This window comes from Phoxinus phoxinus (genome assembly GCF_949152265.1).
Source record: "Phoxinus phoxinus genome assembly, chromosome: 1".
In the NCBI taxonomy this organism is placed as follows: Eukaryota; Metazoa; Chordata; class Actinopteri; order Cypriniformes; family Leuciscidae; genus Phoxinus; species Phoxinus phoxinus.
Window position 1 is genome coordinate 6,517,738 of NC_136876.1, and position 26,486 is coordinate 6,544,223.

General features: G+C 41.9%; 2 protein-coding genes across 2 annotated transcripts in view; one reads left to right on the plus strand and one right to left on the minus strand.

Moving 5' to 3' along the window:
• LOC306999845 (uncharacterized protein) overlaps positions 1-25,231 on the minus strand; it is a 134,067-nt gene extending 108,836 nt beyond the window's left edge. The window contains exon 1 of the transcript XR_013797925.1: positions 24,822-25,231. The gene's annotated coding sequence lies outside the window, so the exon portion shown is untranslated. The remainder of the gene's footprint in view (positions 1-24,821) is intronic.
• On the plus strand, positions 9,184-21,683 carry LOC306999887 (uncharacterized protein). Its single transcript, XM_079614992.1, has 6 exons — positions 9,184-9,278; positions 15,376-15,687; positions 15,780-16,121; positions 20,402-20,449; positions 20,595-20,675; positions 20,773-21,683. The coding sequence occupies exons 1-6, from the start codon at positions 9,218-9,220 to the stop codon at positions 20,826-20,828; spliced, it is 900 nt and encodes a 299-aa protein (XP_079471118.1). The 5' UTR covers positions 9,184-9,217; the 3' UTR covers positions 20,829-21,683.
• Positions 25,232-26,486: the final 1,255 nt, after the last annotated feature.

The following is a 26,486-nucleotide window of genomic DNA, read 5'->3' on the forward strand; positions in this document are numbered from 1 at the left end:
CCTTTTCGGTTTGGAAAAAGACATATTTTCAATGTCTTTAGCAGCCAAACAATAAACTCCGCTCTCTTCAGCTCTCTTATCAAATATGCCGGGTTTGCCCTTTTTTTTTTTTTTTTATGCATTCACGTCTTTTAATTTTTGTATTATTTGTTTTATTTTATAGAATCGTGTTCTTGTTTCAACTTAATATGAAGTGGTATTTTAAATTGGCATGAACCAAAAAAAAAAAAAAAAAAGTTGTTTTGCGGGCCGGATTATGTTAGATTTTTTACATCAGTTGCGGGCCGGAGGGAGGGGGAGGGGGGGCCGTAAATGGCCCACGGGCCGGCAGTTTGAGACCCCTGGCTTAAACCGTCTAAAATCGGTTAGTAACTGCAAGTCCTGAAAATGTTTTAATTTTACGGTAAATTATTTTAATTTATTTCACTGTTATGTTTCAGTTAATAAATCTACAAACACATTAAAATAACACGATGTAAATGACAAGTAACCTATTGACATAGCCTTTCTAAATTATAGAAAAACTGGGCACACAATGTTAACGTGTGTCTACTTTGTTTAAATTTAATGAATTCGTTTAACCACAATATTTAACTTGAATTTATCTGCGACCTCAGCTCAGATTACTGCCGCGGCAGATTACGTCATAAAGAGAATAAACTGACACTTTTCAAAGTCTGTGATTACAGCGCCACTCAGCGGTAAAAGGCAGCAAATACACATCCCAATGTTGCCGCCGCGGGAACGGCGGCGGTAAAAGTCTTGTTCTGGTTGAGTACCATCTGTATATATATATATATAAATCTCTTTTTTTTGTTTTTCAGAGCTGCTATAGAAGAAAAACAGAAATCTGAATGCAGAGACAAGCGAAGAAGAGAGTAGTAAGTAGAGATGATCCGATTGATCGGCTGGTGACCGGAATTGGCCGATTTTCAAAAAAATATTAAAATATAGAGTTTAGATGCAACTTAAGCCTCTAAGTGCCATCTGAAATTTTCTTCTAGAATGATCATTTTTATCAAGCTTGAATATTTAAGTTCAGTAGTTTATCTTAAATGGCAATGAAAATTATTTGTCATTTAAGTGAAATTATTGAACTTAAATATACAAGCTTGATAAAAAATATCATTTTAGAAGAACATTTCAGATGGCACTTAAAAGCGTTTGCATCTGAACTCTTCAAATATTTGTGTGTAATGTAAAGTGGTTGGAAAAAATTAAATCAGAATCGGCTAAAATCGGTTTCGGCAGGTCAAACTCAGCGAAAAATCAGAATCGGCCTAGAAAATTGTAATCGGTGCATCTCTAGTAAGTATGGTTTAATCTCATATCATCTCTGTTATGGAGATTTTTTTAATCAGGCCTTTTGAAAGGTGATTCGGTCAGTCTTGGTAGGAAAATGTTAGCACCGTGTCCATTTCAGGTGTAACTGTGCTTGCGTTGAGTCATTCATGTACAAATCTGTTTATATAATTGTTTTTTGGGAAAGCTGCAAAAGTCTTGTCTTAGTTGTCCTGCATACAATATTTTGCACAACTTCTAATTTCCTTAAATCTTTTTAAAAGAGTTGAAGAGTGTTAGCATGACGTATGTGTTTCTGTACATCACTTTTTTTTGCTCTCGAAGTCAAAGGTGGCTGACTAAAACAAATAATAATGCTAAAAATAAAGATTAGCATTTGTTATACATTATAATTATTAAACTTGTTGGCTGGGTACTTTTTCAGTTAAACAGTTAAATTTTCTGTTTTTTTTTTTCTGTGATACAGTCTTCACTGTTGTTCAGCAAGACTTAATGTTTGTCCTATTTGATGTAGATATTTTATTAACTCCTTTTTTGCATTATATTAACATTTTATATTGAATGTCTACTGTTAAAATATATTAACTAAGCATTACATGCCATATTAAAAAATCGTCTAGGTTAAGACTTTAACCTCTGTTCCCTGAGAAGAGGGAATGAGACGCTTTGGGGAATGCCCTCCATGTGAACCGGTGTCTGAAAAGCTATAGAATCACGGCAATCGAATTTGGCGACAACCTATGACACTATTAGTGTGACCCAGAAGCAGTGGCGGCTGGTGATAATTATTTTTTGGGGGGCGCATTTTTTATTTTATTTTTTGGGAGAGGGGGGGGGGGGGGATGATACAAAGCAGAAACAAAAAAGCTATTTTGATCTCTTTTTATTATTTTATTATTTCAGACCAACAAAGTAGTAACAAAAAGCATGTTTCCTACTTGAACATAATGTTGCTCTCCTTTATATACAGACCCTTTGAATATCATGGAAAAGTTAAATTATTTTAGGAATTCAACTTAAAATGTGAAACTAATTTTATTAAAAAAAAGGCTCATTGCTTGCAAAGTGAGATATTTTAAGCCTTGATTTGTTATATTTTTGATAATTATGGCTTACATAATGACTTACAGCTTATAGAACCCACGAAATAAAGAATATTACATGAAATCACACTGTAGTAGTGACACAGTAATACCGTGGTCATTGAACCAGGTTTTGGTTATTTTGGCAGAGTGGGCAGGTGAAAATCCTGCTGAAAATCATCTTCATAAAGCATCTTCATAAAGCTTTTCTGCTAAAGGAAGCATGAAGTGCTCTAAATGTCCTGCATGGTAGACGGCTGCATTGACACTGGACTTCCAGGACATTAGAGCACTTCATGCTTCCTTCAGCAGAAAAGCTTTATGACATTTAGATTTTGTGGGTTTCATAGGCTAAGCTGTAAGCCACAATCACACTTTGAAAAAGAAGACAGGGAAAACAAAACAGGGCATTGCTAACATCACATCCAGTCAGCCAGCTCCGTTTCTCGTAACAAGCGCGCGTAAAGCTCCGTTTGTAATGATATTGTCGTCCTCTGTCACTTGCCTGCTGCTGGATGTGTACATCTGGTTGTTCCGGTCCGAGATCCTTAATCTTTTTTTTTTTTTTCTTCAAGCGAAAGTCTTGAGAAAGGTTTTTTTTTTGTAAATAAATAACAGAATTTGGATTAACTGCTGCCATTGCGTAATAAAAAGTGATCAGCCTAGTAGCAAGCAAGGTTATTTCTCGCCGCGTAGTTGAATGGCAGGTGACGAGAACCAATCAGATTGGATAAAATAACATGTATCCAATTATGATTGGCCAGGGACGCAACGACTTGCGCCCCGAGGAGGATCTTTAAGAAACCAATCAGAGACCAGCTTCAGGTCACATGCTGCCCGAGAATTTGTGTACTCACATAGACACCCATGTGTCCGGCGTCCCTCGCCCATGAAACGTATTGAAAATAGTAAATAGTTAATCGATTAAAGACAGTTTTTATTAAATTCTGAGGCTCTTACTACCAGCCGGCACATGAGTAAACTATTTTTTTATTTTTTATTATTACATTTTAATATAATGTTTTTACACATGTTAATTTTTGAAATGTTGATGGGGGCGGCGCCCCAGCGCCCCCTATGGACAAGCCGCCACTGCCCAGAAGTATAAAAGGGCCGCCTAGATACGCAGTGCAAGTTCCCTTTCGAAAGGGAACAGTGACTTTTTTAACAGATGTTAATTTTGCTTTAATATTTAAAAAATATATATATAATCTTTTTCCCTTTCCGACCAGTTTCCGACCACGACAGTGTCTGAGGTGCGAGCACTGATCAGAAGAAAATGCAACAATGAGGCAAACTCCAAGACCAATCACTTCAATTCGCTTGAAGGATGAAGGACTGTTTGCAGCTATTGTATTTCATTATTGTATTTCACTTTGTTTGACTTAAGTTAGTTTTTTTTTTGGTTCTGTTTAATACCTCTGCAGATCAATGCATTTTATGTCAATGTATTTTGTTTAATTTTCATATGTTGCTGTACTAATGTAGTGCATTAAAGTTTACTATCTTTCAAAGAGTGTTTGTGTGTGCTTTATACAAATATTTTTTTTTTACTGTGTGTTTATTAACTGAATTATAATTTTTAACTGTATTTTTATTACATTAAAATATATTTTTTTCATACTGAATGGTTTTGTAAAAAATTTTTTGGTAACACTTTATTTTACGGTGCCCGTGATACAGAGTAATTACATAATTAAGTACTTAGTAGTAGATGTTGTAGTAACATGTAACTACATGAACTTAACATGTAATTAAGTTATGGAACAGCCTGTACTTACACATTGTAATTACACACATGTAATAGGCAGCTACTGTTACACACATGTAACAAGCCGGGTCAGTTACATATGTGTTACCAACTTGGTACAATGTAATTATATAAGAAAGTACTTAGTACTACACAATGTAACAAAAAGTGTATCAAGACTGTACTTAAGTGTACTTCATGTGTATCTACATACCTTATCCATCTGTACTGTAGTTTGGATTAACTCACTAGTTCACAGCATAAATACATGTAGTAGCTTCCTAATTACATTGCAATTACATAATATTACACAGGGATAAGCTACGTAAAATAAAGTGTATCAAGAATGTACTTAAGTGTACTTCATGTGTATCTACATACCTTATCTGTACTGTAGTTTGGATTAACTCAGTTCACAGCATAAATACATGTAGTAGCTTCCTAATTACATTGCAATTACACAATATTACACAGGGATAAGCTACGTAAAATAAAGTGTATCAAGACTGTACTTAAGTGTACTTCATGTGTACAGATGGATAAGGTATGTAGATACACATGAAGTACACTTAAGTATATTCTTGATACACTTTATTTTACGTAGCTTATCCCTGTGTAATATTGTGTAATTGCAATGTAATTAGGAAGCTACTACATGTATTTATGCTGTGAACTGAGTTAATCCAAACTAAGCCTATGTCACGACACACACACAGGAAAATGTAAGGTCCAGGCGCAGTATTATTTATTAGGGTAATCCGTACTCACAACCAGTCCAGGCAAGGGTCGAAATCCAAGAAGGCAATCCAAAAACATGAAACACAAACACTAGAAACAAGCTCAAAAGCACAACGGAAGTGTGGGGACAATATACAAGGACTCCGTGACAAACACTGAAACAGACAGGGTATATATACACAAGTGCAAACAAGGTGACGAGAAACAGCTGAAGGAAATTAACAATCAGTGACAGACAGGATTATGGGAAATGTAGTGAAAATGCCTAGACACCGTGAAAACTGAGACCTCTAGTGTTAAACCCAGGGAACCACCAGACACTGTGACATAACCTCCCCTCTACGGAGCGGCTACCAGACGCTCCAAGACCACAAGAAACAAACAAAACAAGAGTCCAGGCGGGAGGAGGAAAGGTGGAGGATCAGGGGGTGGGATGGGGGGCCAGGTCCATGGAGGGGAACAGGAACAAGGGGGAACGGCTTAAGCGGCGGCCAGGGCGAAACAGACAATCCATCGGGTGGCCAGGGCGGTGAAGACCCCTCGGCCGGCCACGGCGGTGAAGACCCCTCGGGCGACGACCAGGACAAAGACGACCCCTCGGATGGCCGCGGCGGTGAAGACCCCTCGGGCGGCCACGGCGGTGAAGACCCATCGGGCGGCCACGGCGGAGACGACCAGGGTGAAGACGACCACTCGGGCGGCCATGGCGGAGACGAGCAGGGTGAAGACGACCACTCGGGCGGCCATGGCGGTGAAGACCAAGGCGGAACAGGAACAGACCCTTGCTCAGGAACAGTCACAGACACCACCGGCTCAGGACCTGCAACAGCAACAGACACCACCGGCTCAGGAACTGCAACAGCAACAGACACCAACGGCTCCGGCTCTGCAACAGCAGACACCACCGGCTCCGGCTCTGCAACAGCAGACACCACCGGCTCCGGCTCTGCAACAGCAGACACCACCGGCTCCGGCTCTGGAACAGCAGACACCACCGGCTCCGGCTCTGGAACAGCAGACACCACCGGCTCCGGCTCTGGAACAACAGAGACTGAAGGTCTAAAGGGCGTCTCCAGGATCTGAGCTAAACGCTCTAAATAGCCGATCAGTGACCCCCCGGCCATGAGAATGGGCATCTCCCGATCTGTCTCCGACTGGGCAGACGTGGCTTGAACCATCTCCGGCTGGGCAGACGTGACCTGAACAGTCTCTGACTGGGAAGACGGGATGCGAACAGCCTCTGACTGGGCAGACGGGACGCGAACAAACTCTGGCTGGGCAGACGGGACGTGAACAAACTCTGGCTGGGCAGATGGGACGTGAACAAACTCTGGCTGGGCAGACGTGACGTGAGCAGTCTCTGACTGGGCAGACGTGACGTGAAGCTCAGGCTCGGCAGACGTGACGTGAAGCTCAGGCTCGGCAGACGTGACGTGAGGCTCAGGCTCGGCAGACGTGACGTGAGGCTCAGCAGACGTGATGCGGACACCCTCTGAATCGGCCGACGTGACACCATACCGTATTGGTATGTAACCATTATGGAGATCAGTGTTTGCTTTAGTTGGGCTATTGACCCTTAAATCATTTAATTTAAATTAAATCATTTGGCTGTTGTATGTGAGTTATAATTGCCAGATGAACACAGCGAAAATGTGATATGAATGTGTTAATTGTGTTTCAACATTATCAATATTTCACAATCATTTAACCTGAATCACTGAACTCATTTAGAGCCTAGTTACTTTTATTATATTGATTATGGCAGCACTGTGCTTTTATCTTTTACAATGTAATCCAAACAATTTCTTAAAAACTTAATTACATGCAAAACCTTTTTGTTTTTTTAAAACACAGACATCAATAATCAGCCTGTGAATCTCAACACTGGTGACAATTATAAAGCATTTTGCAGTGCATTCTGGATGCTACCAATCAAATCTCGTTCATGGCTCTCATCATGCATTGCTGCATGAATAAATAATGAGCTTATGTTCAGAGGTGATCTGTTTGTCACCATTGCTGAGATTCATACGCTAATTCTTGATGTCTGTGTGTGCCTACCTCAAATATTTTTTATTATACCCTTAATAAAAGTTTTGTTTTTTGTTTTTGTAATTGATTATTTGGATTAAATTGAAAAGGTTAAACAGGCATACTTTACAAGGACAGTGCTGCTATAATCCATAAAATAAACTTAACTCAGAAATTATGCTCTCATGAGTTCAGTGCTTTCAGGCCAACTATTGATTATGTTAAAACACAACCAACACCATCAGATCACCTTTTCTCTTTGTTCTTCTGGCTGTTATAACTGAATTACAGCAGCCAAACAAAATCGAAAGTAAATAAAGTAAGGGTCAAGAGCCCAACTAAACTAAAGACTGATCTCCATAATGGTGACAACTTTACATTAATGTTCTACTTCAGTGATTCTGCTTGTTATCATCAGGTGTCTTCAATAATTCTCAATCATAACTCAATTAATAACTTAATTATCTCATTAACTTTAACACTGCTTCAGTGTTAATTTAACACTCTCTGAGTGTGGACTCATATAAACACTGAGCAGTGTTAATTTAACACTGGGTATTTTGCTGTGCAGACTTCCCTTTCCCTAGCCACTTCCTCCAGCTCTTCCGGGGGGACTCTGGCAGGGCTGACCCAAAGCTCATGACCATAGGTGAGAGTAGGAACGTAGATTGACCGGTAAATCGAGAGCTTCGCCTTGCGGCTCTTTCTTCACCACGACGGACCGGTACATCGACCGCATTACTGCAAAGGCTGCACCGATCTGTCTGTCAATCTCCCGTTCCATCCTTCCCTCACTCGTGAACAAAACCCCAAGATACTTGAACTCCTCCACTTGAGGCAGGAACTCTCCACCAATCTGAAGTAGGCAAGCCACCTTTTTCCGACTGAGGACCATGGCCTCGGATTTGGAGGTACTGATTCTCATCCCAGCCGCTTCACACTCGGCTGCAAACCGTCCCAGTGCACGCTGAAGTTCCTGGTCTGATGGGGCCAACACGACAACATCATCTGCAAAGAGCAGAGACGAATTCCTGGTCTGAAGGGGCCCCTGGCTGCACCTAGAAATTCTGGCCATAAAAATTATGAACAGAACCGGCGACAAAGGGCAGCCCTGCCAGAGTCCAACATGCACCGGGAAGAAGTCTGACTTACTGCCGGCAATGCGAACCAAGCTCCTGCTTCGGTCGTACAGGGACCGGACAGCCCTTAGCAAAGGACCCCGGACCCCATACTCCCGGAGCACCCTCCACAGGCCGCCACGAGGGACACAGTCGAATGCCTTCTCCAAATCCACAAAGCACATGTGGATTGGTTGGGCAAACTCCCATGAACCCTCCAGCACCCTGTAGAGGGTATAGAGCTGGTCCAGTGTTCCACGACCCGGACGAAAACCGCACTGTTCCTCCTGAATCCGAGGTTCTACTATCGGCCGTATTCTCCTCTCCAGTACCCTGGCATAGACTTTCCCAGGGAGGCTGAGAAGTGTGATCCCCCTGTAGTTGGGGTAACCATTTTAACACAATTAAGTATATTAAAATATATTACTATTACCTTAAAATTGAACTTAAAAACATATAAAAGTACATTTAGTATACTTGAAGTTGTCTCAAAATAACACATTTAATTAACATAATTAATACAATACACTTAAAATACATTAAGTATATTAAAATAAGCACAATTTAAATATATTTCCTTTTCACCTGGGTATAGATGAAGTGTGATCATAACGCATCTGTCAATGCAACTCTTCTGGAAGTTGTGGTTTCACAAGCACAAACTTAGTAGCCTAATAAAAGCTTCATGACACTTAAACAAATGCATATGGTTCGTCCAATGCAATTGTATGTCAAATAAATAAATAAAATAAATAAATAAAGTTATGGTCCATGTGTGGCCCTTGTCTTTAATCCAGATCTAGGCCACTCCAGGACCATCATTATTTGCGGCATGAGGACTGAGGGAAAAGGGGCTTTGTGGACCGGAGCTGGGCCAGACAAACATTGATATGTGGGAAGGTGTGATGAAGTTATGAAACTGCCATGAGCTTTTGTGAACAGAGTTTGCTTTCCATAAAAGGGGAACTTTAACTCTTTAACTCACAGAAGTCCAAAACCTCCTCAAGCGAGCGTGAAAACTTTTTTGAAATTAGCCATTTCCATCACTCGTTTCTGATGCAATACTTCAGTGCGCACGAACACAGAGTGATGGAGACATAGCTAGAGGAAGTTACTAACTAGAGGAGGAGCTGATGACGTTTAAAGGAAGAGCTGTAACTATATATAATGAAGAGGAGGACTGACAGAAACAGAAAATGTCTGATAAGTGTGATCTGTGTCTGCTGGGACTGATCATTCTCTCTTCACTTCTCACAGGTAAAGAAATCTGTATTTTCTCTAAACACATTTAGTGGAGTTAGTCTGGAAAGAGTTCATTTGAACATGCTCAGTTTATTCTTGCACACATTCACGTTGTGATCTCAGAGTTGTGTATTGACACACACAGATCATACTGTATTATTCCTGATACTGGACATAGTGTCACTCAAACATCTGATTATGAAGAATTATCTTCATATTAAGAGTGTGTGAGTGATTTGAACAGCTCTCTGATAAAGACTAATAGTTTATTCTGGAGAGTGTGTTTGCTTTTAGTGAGGAAAAAAGGTAACACTTTACAATAAGGGTATATGAATAATCATGTACTAATACCTGGATTAATACTTAACTCAACATGAACTAATGATAACTGAAAGCATGAACTAATCATGAACACTGAAGAGTTATCCTGAACTACGACTGGAATCATTATGGATGCACGCATGAATAACGTCAGCATTAACTACTTGTTAGACATGTTTGATGATAGTTAATACATTTATTACATTTATGGATAAACCTTATTGTCCTTTGGGGGGAATTTTTTTTTCACATTTCCAGAAACGCTTTCCATCTTCACGGCACATATAAACATATGGCACATATATACATACATGACATATTTCATACAGGGTGAGTAAATGTCCAGGGCAATTTCAAAAGCGATACGTGTGATGGCTTTGGTGTTTAGTTCTTGTAGATTTGGAGTGGGCAAACCTATTATTTTGGTTTTGGTTATCTGGGTGAGTTTGTTACGTTTTTTTACAGTAAGTATATTGAAAAAGCAGGTGGAACAGTATAGTAGGATGGGTTGAACAATGCTAATATACTGTAGTAGAAGTAGATGGGGGGCAACATGAAGTCCTTTTAGTTTACGCACCGCTGACAATCTTTGGGGTCCTTTTTTCTGTATGTCTGTTGTGTGGTGTTCAAAGGTGAGGTTTTTATCAATTGTGAGTCCAAGATATTTGAAGTGGTCTACTGTCCCTACTGTTTCATTGTTAATGATAATAGGGTGTAGGGATTGTGCCGATCCAAAAGCCATTTCTTTTGTTGCCGATCAAAAGCCATTTGCTGATGTTGAGTTTGAGATAGTTATTTCCACACCACTGCGTGAAGTGAGAAACTGTGTTGAGATATTCTTGGGTTGAATGAGTGTCTGTGAGGAGTCCAAGGATTGCAGTGTCATCAGCACACTTGAGGAATATATTGGTGTTGGATGAGGGGCCGGTACAGTCGTTTGTGTAAAGGGTGTAAAGGAAGGGGCTTAGAACACAGCCCTGCGGGGCTCCTGTGTTGGAGGTCAGTATAGGTGTGATTATTGTGCTTACCCGGACAGCCTGTTGTCTGTTGGTGAGGAACTTGTGGAGAAGATGGATCAGGCGGGAGGGGACATTGAGGTGGAGCAGTTTCTGGATCAGTAGATGTCTCTGTAGTGTTATATGCAGAGCTGAAATCTGCAAACCAAATCCTGGCAGTCGTTCCTGGAGAATCCAGGTGTTGTAGGACGATGTGCAACAAGCATGCTACAGCGTCCTCAGTGCTTCTCTTGGCCTTGTAGGCAAATTGGAGGGGATCCAGATGTGGACGGACGTGTGGCAGGATGGTTTGTAGCCGCAGATACTCCAGACACTTACATTTACATTACATTTATTCATTTAGCTGACGCTTTTATCCAAAGCGACTTACAATTGCTATATATGTCAGAGGTCGCACGCCTCTGGAGCAACTTGGGGTTAAGTGTCTTGCTCAGGGACACATTGGTGTCTCACAGTGGATTCGAACCCGGGTCTCTCACACCAAAGGCAAGTGTCTTATCCATTGTGCCATCACCACCCCACAATCAGGATGGGTGTGAGGGCGATGGGGCGGAAGTCATTGAGTTCTTTGGGACGTAGTTTTTTGGGTACTGGAATGATTGTAGCTGTTTTCCAGAGAGTGGGGATTTTGCTTTGATGGTAGACTTCACAGAAGAGTGGGTGGATTATTGCAGAGAGTTCAGTGGCACAGGTCTTAACCCTCTGGAGTCTAAGGTGGTTTTGGGGTCCTTGAGATGTTTTGAAATGCCCTGATATTTTTATTTTTTTCAGTTGCTTATAAACATATTAATGGCAAAGGTGTAATTACACTCTATTTAGCACGAACATGACTATCATAATATGTGAGCAACATGTATGTACATGTTTGCATTTTTGAGAGAATATTATTTATGCGTGGTTATTCAAAAAACTCAAACTTAAATGTTCTGATATAAGACCACAAACGACCAACTTCACATATTCCCACAATACTGTTGACTAATGGATGTTGTCGGCTAGAGTATTTACTTCAAAATGATCTGAAAATCATCCGGGCTAATCGTTCACATTAAACAATAGATTGATTTAAATTTTGTAAGACACTTTTTGTTTGGAAAGGCAATATGCAGGGGGGCGTGAATGATCCAAGAAGGTCATGAATAATGTCCTCATTCACACCTGGAGAAGACAAAGAAAAGCTGCTAATGCTGCATACTAATGAGCCTTTCACTGAGTGTGTCACTGAGCCACACAGAATGCAAAGACAACACACACACATATATATATATATATATATATATATATATATATATATATATATATATATATATATATATATATATATATATATATACATACACATACATACATACACACACACACACATCTACAGAATTGGTTCAGAGTTGGAAACATCTTGAAAAAAAAGTGTATTTTTCCACAAACTGTGTAATGCTTGCAAATTGTATAATATCCAAGGTAAACATTTCTAGTAATTGTGCAGTTAATTCTCATTCGTATTTTCAGAAAGTTTTGGATTATGTAGGCTATCCTCTCCCCAAATTTGTCACTAATAAAACACAAAAATAATTTAAAGAGAAGGCTTATATTGACCTTTTAAGATTTTGTTTGCACCTTGGAAATTAGGTTTTGATGTGGCAGTACAAACTTCTTTCATATTTCGTCTGTAACATATCGTCTTTTATAATATAGCCTATATTAGGGCATAAATGTTAATTTGCAGTTTAAAACGTTGCTTATACAAAGACATTTTATTTCAACGTATTCAGTCGATTTTTACTCATCTCAGTAGGCAATAGATATTTCATTCACACACACAGACACGCGCGAGCTGTAACGTTAGTAAACAAACGCATGCACATGTGCCGTTCATTCATTCAAACACAGAAACGCGATTCAAATTTAAACAGTCTTTTGCGGATTACAGACACCAGTTCATATCGCGATTAGAACAAAGCACTTACTGATGATCTGCAGCTGGGTCCGTTGTTCGGCTACTCCAGCACGTTTGAGGTAAAATTTTCAGGATAATCACGATATTATTAGCAGAGCTATTCCTCACAGCGAGTGTGTTGTCCAGCTGTTGTGGGCGTTGACTGGTTTGCATGTGTTGCTTCAGATTATCTGTGTTTGAATAGCGCGCGCGCTCTCGATGGGCGTGTCACATTAGCGGAGTAATGAGGTGCCAGAAAGATAATGAGCACAGCTGATCTCTCGCTCTTTTTATATAGATTACATAAACAGAGAATATTTGTTTTAGATTTGAATTAGATCATTTAAAACTACACACTTAAATGATTATAGAGATATATAGCTCATGTCTGAGTGAATAGTATTCGCTGAGTTTTATTTGAGTTTAGAGAAGTGCTTCAGAAAAAAAGTTCACGGAGACGGAGAGGCATAAAGCACTCCCTGTTTACTTTCTTTATTTTACAAAAGCACAATGTTTTATTTCGATTGTAAGTGGACACATAAAAAAGTAGACATTTAACAGCTAATTTTTTCATATTTCTTAAGTCTGTATGACCAAAACCGACGGAGTATTTTAGGTCTATTTTGCTGCTATGTAAAAAAAAACGAGCAAAACGCGCCCGCGCGTTTGCCGACCTCAGGGGGTTAAAGGATAATTCCGGTATTTAACACCTTGAGTCTATATTGTAGTTTGTTTTGGATGAACAAGAGTGGTGGACAACATTTTTTTGACAATGGTTCCTCTCTCGAGTTTTTGACTATAATAGAATTGGCCATGGACCCATTTAACATTGAAGTCAATGAGCATGTCCGAAAATGTCATTAAAACAGCCAATAATGTTCGTTTACAAAACTGTTAAACTCACCGAGTGGTTAGTGGTGTTCGTTGATGATTATAAACAATATATCGTCGCGATATATGATTCCAATCCGTTTATTTTGCTATAGTGGAACTATTTTTTCAGACACTTCACAACCGTGTAACTTCCGCTCAATATTTGAATCTGAAGCGTTAGCACACTCCCGACCACTTGATGGCGATAACCGATGTTTATGTCTCGCGGGACACTCACGGTCACAGTCGAGTTCAACTTCATATTGCACTAGTAACAATTAATGAAGGTTTTGTTTGTTTATTTCGCTTACTCTCCCGGAGCACAGTTGCTCTGCTCGCTAGCCTTATGAGAAACGGAAGCGAGCAAAAAGACTACATCGACCAAATGTAAACAGCCCCCTTTCCGTTTCCGGTAGCGCATTTATATTAACGAGCACTCAGTCCTTCAACAGAATTCAATGGGATTTTACAAAATGACGAATAAAACACGACAGAAACTGTATTTCGCAACACTTTTTGTTTCTGGAACATCAACTAACATCACTAATCACTCGTGAGTTGCACAGTTTTGAAAACTAATGTTAAAGGTTGTTTTAATGACATTTTCGGACATGCTCATTGACTCCAATGTTAAATGGGTCCATGGCCAATTCTATTATAGTCAAAAACTCGAGAGAGGAACCATTGTCAAAAAAATGTTGTCCACCACTCTTGTTCATCCAAAACAAACTATAATATAGACTCAAGGTGTTAAATACCGGAATTATCCTTTAAGCACCCTTGCTGGGATCCCATCAGGCCCTGGGGCCTTGCCTGGCTTGCATCTCCTCAGTTGCCGCCTGACATCCTCCTTTGAGAAGGGGGCTGGGTCGTTTGGGTCCAGCAGGGGGAGTGCATCCAATTGACTGCGACACTCCTCTGAGTAGTCAACTGAGTCGAACCGATTAAAAAAGATATTCAGCTGATGTCCTTTCTCTGGTGGGATTGGTGTGCTGGGTCTGGGTGCATTTCCTGTCAATGTTTTGGTCATCTGAAAGGCTTGTCTGGTGTTCATGGAGCTGAATTTTTGTTCCAGTTTATTCTTGTATTGTTGTTTGGCTTTAAAGACCTTTGTTGGACTGGCTAGGAAACGCTGACCACTCTAAGTCCAAGTTAATGGGTACCCCTGTTCACTGAGTGATTTGATTCTACATTTTCTGTCACCTGAATGCACGTGTGTGTGGTGAAGTGAGTACATTAGTGTACGTTTGAAGTGTTTAGTGAAGTGGAATTGAGTAGGTTTTGTTATCTCTCCCAGCCATCTGACCTGTTATCTTGATTGTCTTATTGGTTTGTTTATTTTCCTTTACTTTTGTCTTTATTTTGAAGCCATATCCATTCATTGTCCGTTGAACTGTGTTTGGAACACTTTTATGCTATTTATAAATAAAGTATTATTGTTACAGTGTCTAGTCAGACAGGAACATGAAGGGAATAGAGAGAGCTCCTTGCATGGTGATTCATGCAATAATCTGGCAAAGAAGCAGGAAAAGAGAACAAGAAGTAGCAAACACAATCAGAAGGGAAGAGAGAACAGGTGTGGGAGAATTAGCGCGATTGCGAGAAACTAGGAACAGCTGAGAGTGAGTGAAGGTGTGTGTGTGTGTGTGTGTGTGTTTGGCCAGAAGAGGGAGAAAGAGAAGAATACCAGATTCAAGACACCGTCCAGTAATATTTATGACAAAGCTGAAATCAAAAGTTCAAGATATGATGATATTAAATTATTTAAATATGTTTCAAAGTCAGGGTATTTCTTATTCCTTCTTAAAGAGGCGTTTCATTTGGTTTATCCATAAATGTTTATTAATGCATTAACTATTAAACACCAGGAAAAGACTGTTTGATTTGAATCTTCTGCTTTTTATGCTGGTATGTTTTATGTTTTAATTTATTAATATCATAATGATCAATGAGATATACTGTGTTCCAGGATCCAGTGGAGTGGCTTATGATCATGTGTTCATCAGTTCTGGTGGAAATGTGCGTCTGTCCTGTAATAAAGCTCTTCCTGACTGCACATGGACCTACTCTAACAGCTTCATACATTCAGCAGTTGAACTGATTTCTGGAGGGATAAAGAAGAAAGACACAGAGAGACACGAGAGACTGAGTCTGGAGTCTGACTGCTCTCTGAACATCACGAATGTCACAGAAGAAGATTATGGAGAATACATCTGCAGACAATTTGTGAATGGACGACATCAAGGACCTGATGCTGATGTTTTTCTGCATGTTCTTCATGGTAAGTTTATGATTATGTGGTTTAAAAAGAGCAGATCCTTTATTAAACTCAGATGATGATTGAAGAGTGTGTGATTTGTGTCTTGTGTTCAGTTTCAGTGTCATCATCATCTTCATCATCTTCATCCTCACAGACTGAGATCAGTCCAGGCCGCTCTGTGACTCTCTCCTGTCAGTTGTATTCATTTGCTGTATTATCCTGTGATTATTGGGTCAGTTCTGAGGGATTTGAGATGTTGTGGGTGAATCAGACTGGTGTTGATCTAAAAACAGACTCCAGATATCAGATATCATCATCATCAGATCAATATCGCTGTATCATCATCACTCTGACTACAACACTCCTGAAGGAAGATGACAACAGAGAGTGGAGATGTCAGATTACTCACAGAAAGCAACTCAAGACCTCAGTCAGATACACTGTCAAGTATTCAGGTGAGAAAACACTCTTTTCAGACAGATTAGTTAAAACTTTCACAGACTGGCTCTACTCTTCCTGATGCCTTCATGCGACTGGTTTATCATCACACACACTATCATCAAAAAGTAGAAACACTTGTGTGCTAGAACCTCTGTAACGGTTGAATAGACGCACCACAGGATCAGCCCCAAATAAAGAGAAACACTAGCAATACCTTTTTTTCTGCGTGTTTACTGCAAGCATAAAATGGGACAGTGTTACAATCATCTACTCTGGATTGACAATCTGCAAATACATCATCATACATCAAACTCAGATCAACAATAACAGGCATCCTCATACCCATGAAAACTAACATAGGACATCAACTGATACTTCAGATGTTATAGCGTTTAAAGCGATACAGTTTATGCACTATATTAAACACGAAAAACCATCCATTAACACACAACAGTCACCAACAGTGTTACCACCATATTTCTGTATCTGTATTTCTATATATGTGTCACGGAATGGTAAAAAGTGAAGCGAGGATTCAAGTGCAAAAAGGAATATTTATTAAGTAAATAAAAAGCAAAACCAAAACTACAAACAAAACCTCCCCGTGGGGGGGAAAACGAGACGGGCATTAAACAGGAACTAGGAACACAAGGGAACATAGACAACGAACCAGCAACAGGACTACAAACACAGGGAGGCTAAATAGGGGAACAAACAAAGGAGGGTAACGAGCAGGACAGGTGGGATAAATAAACCATTAATCAGATAACAAGGGGGAGGGACCAGACAATAACAAGAGCACATGGCCCCAAAACAACAAAACACCTATGTGCATCACAAGACAGGACAGACATGTGACATTACCCCTCCCTACGGAGCGGCTACCAGACGCTCCATAAGACCAGGCCAGGGCGGGATGGGAGGGACAGACCAGGGCGGGACGGGAGGGACAGACCAGGGCGGGACGGGAGGGACAGACCAGGGCGGGAGGGACAGACCGCTTATTCTTGGGCGGCCAGGGCGAAGCGGACAGTTCATCAGGCGGCCAAGGCAAAACTGAAGACCCTTCGGGCGGCCAGGACGGTGAAGACCCCTCGGGCGGCCAGGGCGGTGAAGACCCCTCGGGCGGCCAGGGCGGTGAAGACCCCTCGGGCGGCCAGGGCGGTGAAGACCCCTCGGGCGGCCAGGGCGGGGATGACCACTCAAGCGTCCACGGCGGGGATGACCACTCAAGCGTCCACGGCGGAGATCTTCCCTCAGGTGGCCAGGGCGGATCCGGCTTTGCAGGCGGCCGGGATGGGGCAGGTCCTTCGGGCGGCCATGGCAGAGACGACCAGGGCGAAGATGACCACTCGGGCGACCACGGCACAGGAACAGCAACAGACACCGGCTCAGAAACAGCAACAGACACAGGCTCAGAAACAGCAACAGACACCGGCTCAGAAACAGCAACAGACACCGGCTCAGAAACAGCAACAGACACCGGCTCAGAAACAGCAACAGCAACAGACACCGGCTCAGAAACAGCAACAGCAACAGACACCGGCTCAGGAACCAGGGCGAGCAACCCGAACGGGGCCGGCAGGGCGAGCAGCTCGGGCGGGGCCGGCAGGGCGAGTAGCTTGGGCGGGGCCGGCAGCAGCGGACTTGTCACCCCCGAAGTCGGGTCCTCCCAGACCACCTGACTTGACACCCCCGAAGTCGGGTCCTCCTGGACCACCGGACTTAACACCCCCGAAGTCGGGTCCTCCCAGACCACCGGACTTGACACCCCCGAAGTCGGTACCTCCCGGACCACCGGACTTGACACCCCCGAAGTCGGGTCCTCCCGGACCACCGGACTTGACACCCCCGAAGTCGGGTCCTCCCGGACCACCGGACTTGACACCCCCAAAGTCGGGTCCTCCCAGACCGCCGATTTAGGGGAAGAAACAGGAGCCTTCCTCCTCCTGCGCTTGCGAGGGTGAGGTGGTGTAAGAATGACCGCCTCTGGAGAAGCTGCAGCAATAACTGCCACTTCTGGGGGAACTGCAGCTTCTACTGTCACTTCTGGGGAGACTGCAACCATCTTAGCTGGAGGATTACCCTGACGATCCAGGGAATTCACAAATTCCTCAAACGTCAAATGGTCCAGCGCTCTCATTATCCCGAAGTTGATGGGCTCATCAAGGGCGTAACTAAACAAGTCCTTAAGAGCCGCGTCACCAAGCCTCAGTCCCTCTGCAGCCGCGCTGAACCTCAGGGCAAACTCCCTCACATCGGTCCCCTGTTGACGGAGGGAAGTTAAATTGCTGAACTTCACGATGTGCTCGTATTGCGGGCAGGAGACAGGAGAGATCGGTAGATGGCGTGAGTTCTTCCTCTGCTGAATCCTCATAATGGCTGGTTCGTTCTGTCACGGAATGGTAAAAAGTAAAGCGAGGATTCAAGTGCAAAAAGGAATATTTATTAAGTAAATAAAAAGCAAAACCAAAACTACAAACAAAACCTCCCCGTGGGAGGGAAAACGAGACGGGCATTAAACAGGAACTAGGAACACAAGGGAACATAGACAACGAACCAGCAACAGGACTACAAACACAGGGAGGCTAAATAGGGGAACAAACAAAGGAGGGTACCGAGCAGGACAGGTGGGATAAATAAACCATTAATCAGATAACAAGGGGGAGGGACCAGACAATGACAAGAGCACATGGCCCCAAAACAACAAAACACCTATGTGCATCACAAGACAGGACAGACATGTGACAATATGTTCTGATTTCAATGTAACCTCTATTTAATATGCTGCTCTAAGACCTTGTTTGAGCTGCCCATTAACGGAGACACATACCTCTCTTCAGAGTGCTTCCCGCAAACTGAAGAGTGCAACACGTGAGGAATATACCATTGATTGAAAAAGGTGGGGTTTATACCAAATCAGTAACACACCTTTCTAATCAAACTCATTCAGTATAGGAAAGTAGTGTAATTATAATATACACAAAGACTATGGGCCCTATTTTAAAGATCTGAAACGCAAGTGTCAAAGTGCAAAGCGCAAGTAACTTTGTGGGCGGATCCCAGCGCTGTTGCTATTTTCCCGGCGGGACAAATGACTCTTGCGCCCGACGCAAATGTAAAAGGGGTTGGTCTGAAGTAGCTTCATTATTCATAGGTGTGGTTTGGGCGTAACGTGAAATAAACCAATCAGAGCGTCCTCTCACATTCCCTTTAAGAGCGGGCGCGCTTGTTCCATGGCGGATTGCTATTATAACGGCGGGTTTGCCAGCGCACGCCAGAGCGGTTCACAGCCGAGGAAACCGACGTTCTCGTCAGGGCCGTAAAACACAGAGAAGTGACATTGGGGATGATGGGAGAAACCCACCCAAATTAGCTTCGGTTAAACAGGCGTATAATTTGGGTAGTAAATGTGTAGCCTAATCTAGATTTTTTTATTTTTTTAATCTAGATAGATTTTTTTCACATCTTCATGGACACAACAATGATTTCCCTCGTGTGTTAATATTTTTCCTTGTAATAATGTATGATTTGCAAAAATGAAAACTGCTGCATCTGTTTATATTAGAGAATCAAAGTGGATGCGCGTTAACATTATGGCCAAGCACGCGCCCTTAAAATACCATATGACTAACGCGCAACGCGCCACTGTCTTTAGACTGTTTTTTTCCTGGTCAATGGCGCAATTGCTTTCTAAAACTGGAAAATAGCACCATGGAAGTTTTGTGCCGGAACACGCTCCTCTTTGCGCTGAACCGCCCCCGCGAGCGCAAGTTCATTTCCTAATTTACCGACGTGCGTCTGTGGAGGGAAAAGTCCGCTGTGCGCGGGTGCAAAATAGGAATGATACATGCGTCGGTGTTCAAAGTCAATTGCGCTGGGTGCAAGATAGGGCCCTATATGCTGGGTAAAACAATTACAATTTCCGTGTTAATTTAATATTCCAACCACCCCACTTTAATGACATATGGATCATCCCTTGCTCAATTTCTCTCTGCACCTGATTGAGAAGCAACTCATCTCTTTAACAAAGTTTGATGAATTATGAATTTGTCACACCATTACACCTCACCTAACATGAATATCTATGAATGAATAAAGCATCAAATATATTTATTTTTGGTCAATGGCGATAGTCGTTCTCCTCCTGACAGCTTGAGACTGAAGTAAGAAGATAATGATGACAGACTCAAGCACATATTCCTCATTTCTGTGATGTGAAGCTCGAGTATTATGTGATGTTGTGTATATGTGGCATTATGTGTTGAACTGAACTAACAGACGTGATCCACAGATCCAGGAGAAACTGAAGTCAGTGTGAATGCTGGATTATTATACAGAGGTACGACACGTTCATTTATACTGGCAGCTTTATAACATTAAACTATCAGTCAGTCTGTAAATGCTTCATCAATAACTGTTGATAGTTGAAGACCCTCGACTTCAGTCATGTCCAGTTTCTCGTCTTCCTCTCATGTTTCCTGCAGTGATCGTGACTATTGTTGAGATCGCAGTGTTTGTTCCTCCTACTGTGATTCTTCTTCAGATCATCTGTGCAAGAAGAGCTGGTGAGTTTGAGCATCACACAATCTGATCATTCACACTCATCTGAACATCTGCAGTCATGATAAAACACACACGAGAGGACATGCTTTTATTTTGCAGGGAGGAAGGACTCGAGACCTCCAGAGGAAATAGAGATGCCTGCAATATTACAATGAAATACTCTTTGTAGCAACATTGGGTATTACATGAACATTAGCTCAAATGATCTATAGGGAATTTTAATAACTAATCAAGAATATGATTAATATATTGCATATTACAGTTACATTAAATTATCGAAATTGAAAATAGATCGATTATATGAATATATGAATAATCAATCACAACGTATAACTGTGTATAAGCGTTTTTAGTCATTTTCGTGGATCCGTGTGAATGTCGTCTGTACACGGAAAACTCAAAGGAAAAACGTCTCAGTTTTAAGCGTATCGTTGTCGTGTAAACGTGCGCTGAGTGTGTTGTGCTACTGTTCCTAATTGCCCATTGGTGTAGTTGTGGATTTCATCATGTGTTGTTCCTGTTGTGTGGGTCAAGTCAGATATCCTGCATGTTACAACATGATCTGTCATCATAACCTCATGTCTAGATTTTCACAAAACATTTATGTGAAATTGCCAGGACACACGTTTTACACATATATTACCAGAACATTTATTTAATGGATAAATACAAGTATTTGTACCTTTTATTGGATGCTGCGGAGGCGGGGCATTAAAAACATGTTAAGGATAATGTTAACGGAATATATATAAAGGATCTGCAATATATGGAAGTTCATTTTTGTCTTATTCTTTTTGTCTTATTTACCAATAAAAGGTACCAGACAAATACTTGTATTCATCCATTAAATAAGTTATTTTTGTAGTGTAGGCCTATTTTATGTTTTTTATCTATATTATTTGATTCAGTTTTTCTCTGTTGTCACTGTCAGAAACTCTGCAGGTACATTTGATGTGAATCCAGATTCTGTTGTTGATCTGTTCTGTTTGCACGTTAAAATAAACTTGTGAAAAAAATAATAATATCCCCTTCGAAATACAAGACTCAATGCTGTTTGCTCTGTGACCTCTGCCGCTTTTATTAATGTCGACTGTCATTGAGGTTTGAGTCAGTTGCTCAATGTGACCTCTAGATGTCAGTAAAGCTCTGAAGTCTCGATGCTCACAGGGACTGAGGACTGACTTTACATTAGCAAGTGAAGTGTTTTCTTACACACCAATTTATTACTGCATTTCTAGACTGAAGAATAAATGTGATTCACACAGGTTTCTAACTTCTTCCACTCGATGACACAACGCTTTAACTGTAGAAACGGCAGCACTATTGCGACTCTAACCAAACCAAACATTGTGTGTTTAACGGCATAAACTACAAACAGTAAATATGTGATTCAGACATTTGTGTTCTATCAAGATTTAAAAATAACAATAAATCCATTAGATCTGTTGAGATTTATGAAAAACTGTAAGTGTGAGTCTGATCTTCAGCATTTCATTGCCTCTTATAGTCTGTGTATCGGTTTAAAACAGTTTACTCTTACTCTCTGTTCTGTTTGACTTAATACGCTTGATAAATCAGTATTATTATTATTCTGAGACTATATTTTCTAATTGTAACTCCACCAAACTTGGCTCAGACCTTCAGACTGTTCTGACTCGAGCAGATTTATCTTTTATATCTGATCAGACTTACGTTAATTACAGAAACTCTGAGAAATCCCACAGACAGTCATTGATGAGCCAAAACTGATCAAACTCCAAATGACAATAATTCACATTGAACAGACAGAATCCAATTAGACTCAATAGACTCTATAACTGCCATTATATCTAATATTTCAGAATCAGAAAGAGCTTTATTGGCAGGTATATTTGCACATACGAGGAATTTGTTTTGGTGACAGAAGCTTCCACAGTACAAACAGACTGACAGTGACTGGACACAGATAATTACCATAATAGGGAAAACTTTATAATAACTGCACGCTATTAATCATTAGTTTAATACGTTATTAGATAGAACTCACTGGTTGAAGTGGAAGAAGAAAAACGGTGCCGGTACTCTCTTGCATTGGCAAATCATGACATTTGAAATTTCTACAGTGAAAAACAAAACTTGGAGATATTGCTGGTACAACAACAATTTATTGTTATTTATTAACAACATAAATGTAAAAACAGCTCTGATCTTGTCTTTTCAGTCATACTTCAATATGTGTACAAGACAGCAAACATATATAAAAAAAATCAAACCGTACACTCGGGTTTGATTTGGGCATGTACCTGTCTGTGTCGGCTATACATAAACTAAAAGAAAACTTACTGTATATTATTACTAGTTTACTATTTTTTATTTTTTTATTATAAAACACCATATACTTTCCATATAGGTTAAATGTTTGTTTTTTTTGTCTTCATTTTCTTTTCTGACATAGCCTACTCCAGTTCTTGTTAAACACACTAGACATGCAGATTCTGATCACTGGATTAATCTGAGACACACTCCTCACACCAACAACCGGCCCTCATGTTGTTTGCCGTGATCATGTTGTGCCATCATTGCCACACACGGCTCAGCTCCGGCTGACAGGAGACATTGCAGACAGTGTCATGATCCTGGTTCTTTCCTTCTCTGTTTTCTTCCCTCTGCCTCCCTCTGCTGGTCATATTACGTCATAGCTTCTCTTTCCTTACATTCTCACGCACACACACCCTTTGCCTCTTCCTCTCATTACCGTCAGCTGGCTCTCATGCTCATCTCATCAACACACCTGTTCTCTATCTTCCCCTTATGTCCACGCTATATCTAGTTCTCTCTTTCTTGTCTGTTTACGACTGCTACCGTGTCCTGTCCTGTCTTGGCTTCTGAGCTGTATCCAGTCTTCTCCGTGGAGTATAGCAGAGCGTTCCTTGTCTCACCTGCGGTCCCTACCTCGCCGCTTAAGAGCCATCCGGGTCTCCGGCTGAGATCATCTGTACTCGTTGGAAAGAGCAGCGGAACACCGTTCACTTACCTTTTGTGAAGAGACTTTCTGTTTATTCAGCCTGAGTGGCGTTGCCTAATTTATCCATTAAAAGATATTACCTGCTTTCGTCTCTGGACCCCTCTGTTCCCTGACAGACAGGAGACCAGCAGAGATTAAACAGGACAAGCTCTCGGTCACACCTGACGAGGTAAGAAGCCCAAATATTAGCCCCTTCGAAATGAGCACTTTTTGTGTGAGATCATATTTCTTTTGTCCATCAAAAGTGTGCTTTCACTTTAATTGAGTGTGAGCAGCGCAGCAAAAATAGACTCGGCGCCGAAACCCGCGCTTCACAAGCTACAAATACACACATTTGGTGTTCTCAGGTACGGAATATTACTCACTCTTCCCACGGTCACTAGGAAGCACCGACCAAAGAAAACCACCAAAGTAATACAACTGCTGGTGGCAATATGACAAAGGGTGGGGCTAATGTACGTTTCATAATTAGCGGTACGTCACACTTTAAGTGACGGCTCTGAGACTAGCCACTCTTCACCTAAACCACCAGCATTAGCATAGAGATTCAAATATAAAAACAACAAACAAACAAACGGGAACCAGTCACACCGTAGGTTAAAATGGCAGCAGAACAAGCAGTGCAGTCTAACGACGTTGTCTAGGGAGCATTTGCCCCGCAGTCCAAAGAGATGAACCGCTCACGAGCGGATTGACGCTCCAATGGTAGATAGCTAGACCCACAGAATATTCAGTTACTCACAGCCTCGTTCATAATAGGCAAACCGCAAATGTACAGGTTTTCCATCTGTTCAAACACATGCGCTGCACTGTGATGAGGACAGCCTGCACCCAAAAGCAAGGTCGCACCAATCCCAGCCATAACCTGGCTCCCGCAGAGCTGCCCGCGCACCCACACAGAAGCGATCGTGACAATGACACATACCCAGGTGGCCTGAACTCCGCCTTAAATAGGCCAGGGACGGCTGCCAACAGGCTGTCACATCCATCACTCATATGACAACCACAAATGATAGGGCGGGATCTAACCAGATTGCAGGTCTGCGGGATCTAACCCGCCCTGCCACATCTGCATCCCCTATTTCCACCCATGTTTCTAACAGGTGGTAGGACTTCCCCTCTTTCTTCTGCCTCTTCCACCCACCTCTGATTTTCTGATGGGTTTGTCAGGTAGTTGTGAAGGATGCAGGCTGCAGTGACTATAGAGTCTGCATTCTCTGGCTTCACATTAATCCTTGTATGGAGTACCCTCCACCTGGATGACAGAATGCCAAAAGCACATTCCACCACCATCCTTGCCCGTGACAGTCTGTAATTGAACATTTGTCTCCATCGTGGGATTCTGTTCCCTGGGAAAGGTCTCATCAAATATGTTTTTAGTGAGAATGCAGCATCACCCAGCATGGTGTATGGCATTGGGCCCTGTACACCAGATCCTGGTAAAGGGAAGTCTGCAGGGACAGACAAACCTTTGGCCTCCATGGCTCTTCCAAGAGCAGAACTACTAAACACTCCACCATCGCTTGTTCTGCCGAAGTCTCCGACCTGGACAAACGTAAACCTGTAGTCTGCATCTGCTAGTGCTAGAAGAACTATAGAAAAAGTCCTCTTGTAATTAAAAAACACAGAGTGTGCAGGTGACACAATTGGCGCTTTTCCACTACACAGTACCAGTTCGCCTCGGCTCGCCTCACCTCGACTCGACTCGCTTTTGTTTGGTTTTCCACTGTGTAAAAGTTGTACCGGTACCTGCTTCCAGGTACTTTTTTTCGTATCACCTTCAGCGAGGTTCTAAGCGAGCTGAGGCGATACTAAAACGTGACGTGAAACCCAGCAGACTGCTGATTGGTCAGCGAGAATCGTCACTATTCACTGCGTCATCATTGCACGCGCCAGACGGAGTATCCTGAATAACCCCGGCATTTTTAAATAGTTTTGCCAGAGATTGCGTGATATACCCATTACTAATATACTAACAGCAGCCATATCACCCTGTAGCCCAAGACTGGTTTCCCACTGAAGCTAAGCGGGGCTGAGCCTGGTTAGTACTTGGATGGGAGACCTCCTGAGAAAACCAGGTTGCTGCTGGAAGAGGTGTTAGTGAGGCCAGTAGGGGGCGCTCACCCTGTGGTCTGTGTGGGTCCTAACGCCCCAGTGTAGTGACGGGGACACTATACTGACAAAGAGCGCCGTCCTTCGGATGAGATGTTAAACCGAGGTCCTGACTCTCTGTGGTCATTACAAATCCCAGGATATCTTTCGAAAGAGTAGGGGTGTAACCCCGGTGTCCTGGCCAAATTATGCCCAGTGGCCTCTGTCCATCATGGCCTCCTAATCATCCTCCTATATATACTAATTGGCTTCATCACTGTCTCCTCTCCACCAGTAAGCTGGTGTGTGGTGGGCGTTCTGGCTCAATATGGCTGCCGTCGCATCATCCAGGTGGATGCTGCACATTGGTGGTGGTTGAGGAGATTCCCCCCTTCTATGTAAAGCGCTTTGAGTGTCCAGAAAAGCGCTATATAAATGTAATGAATTATTATTATTATTATTAATATTATGTAAAACAGCATACACTCGATTTCTTCCATTGTCCTGTGTGTGTGGGTAGCGGGTGTGTGTCGCGTCGCTATGACGACCAGGTACTATTGTGGAGGTACTCTCTGCAATGGAAAACGTAGCGAAAAGTGAGCCGAGCAGGGCGAGTCGAGTCGAGCTGGTACTGGTAATGGAAAAGCGCCAAATGGTAACATGTTTCCCATCAATAGCATACAGGCAGTTTGGGAAGTTCCATTTTTCCCAAAATAAT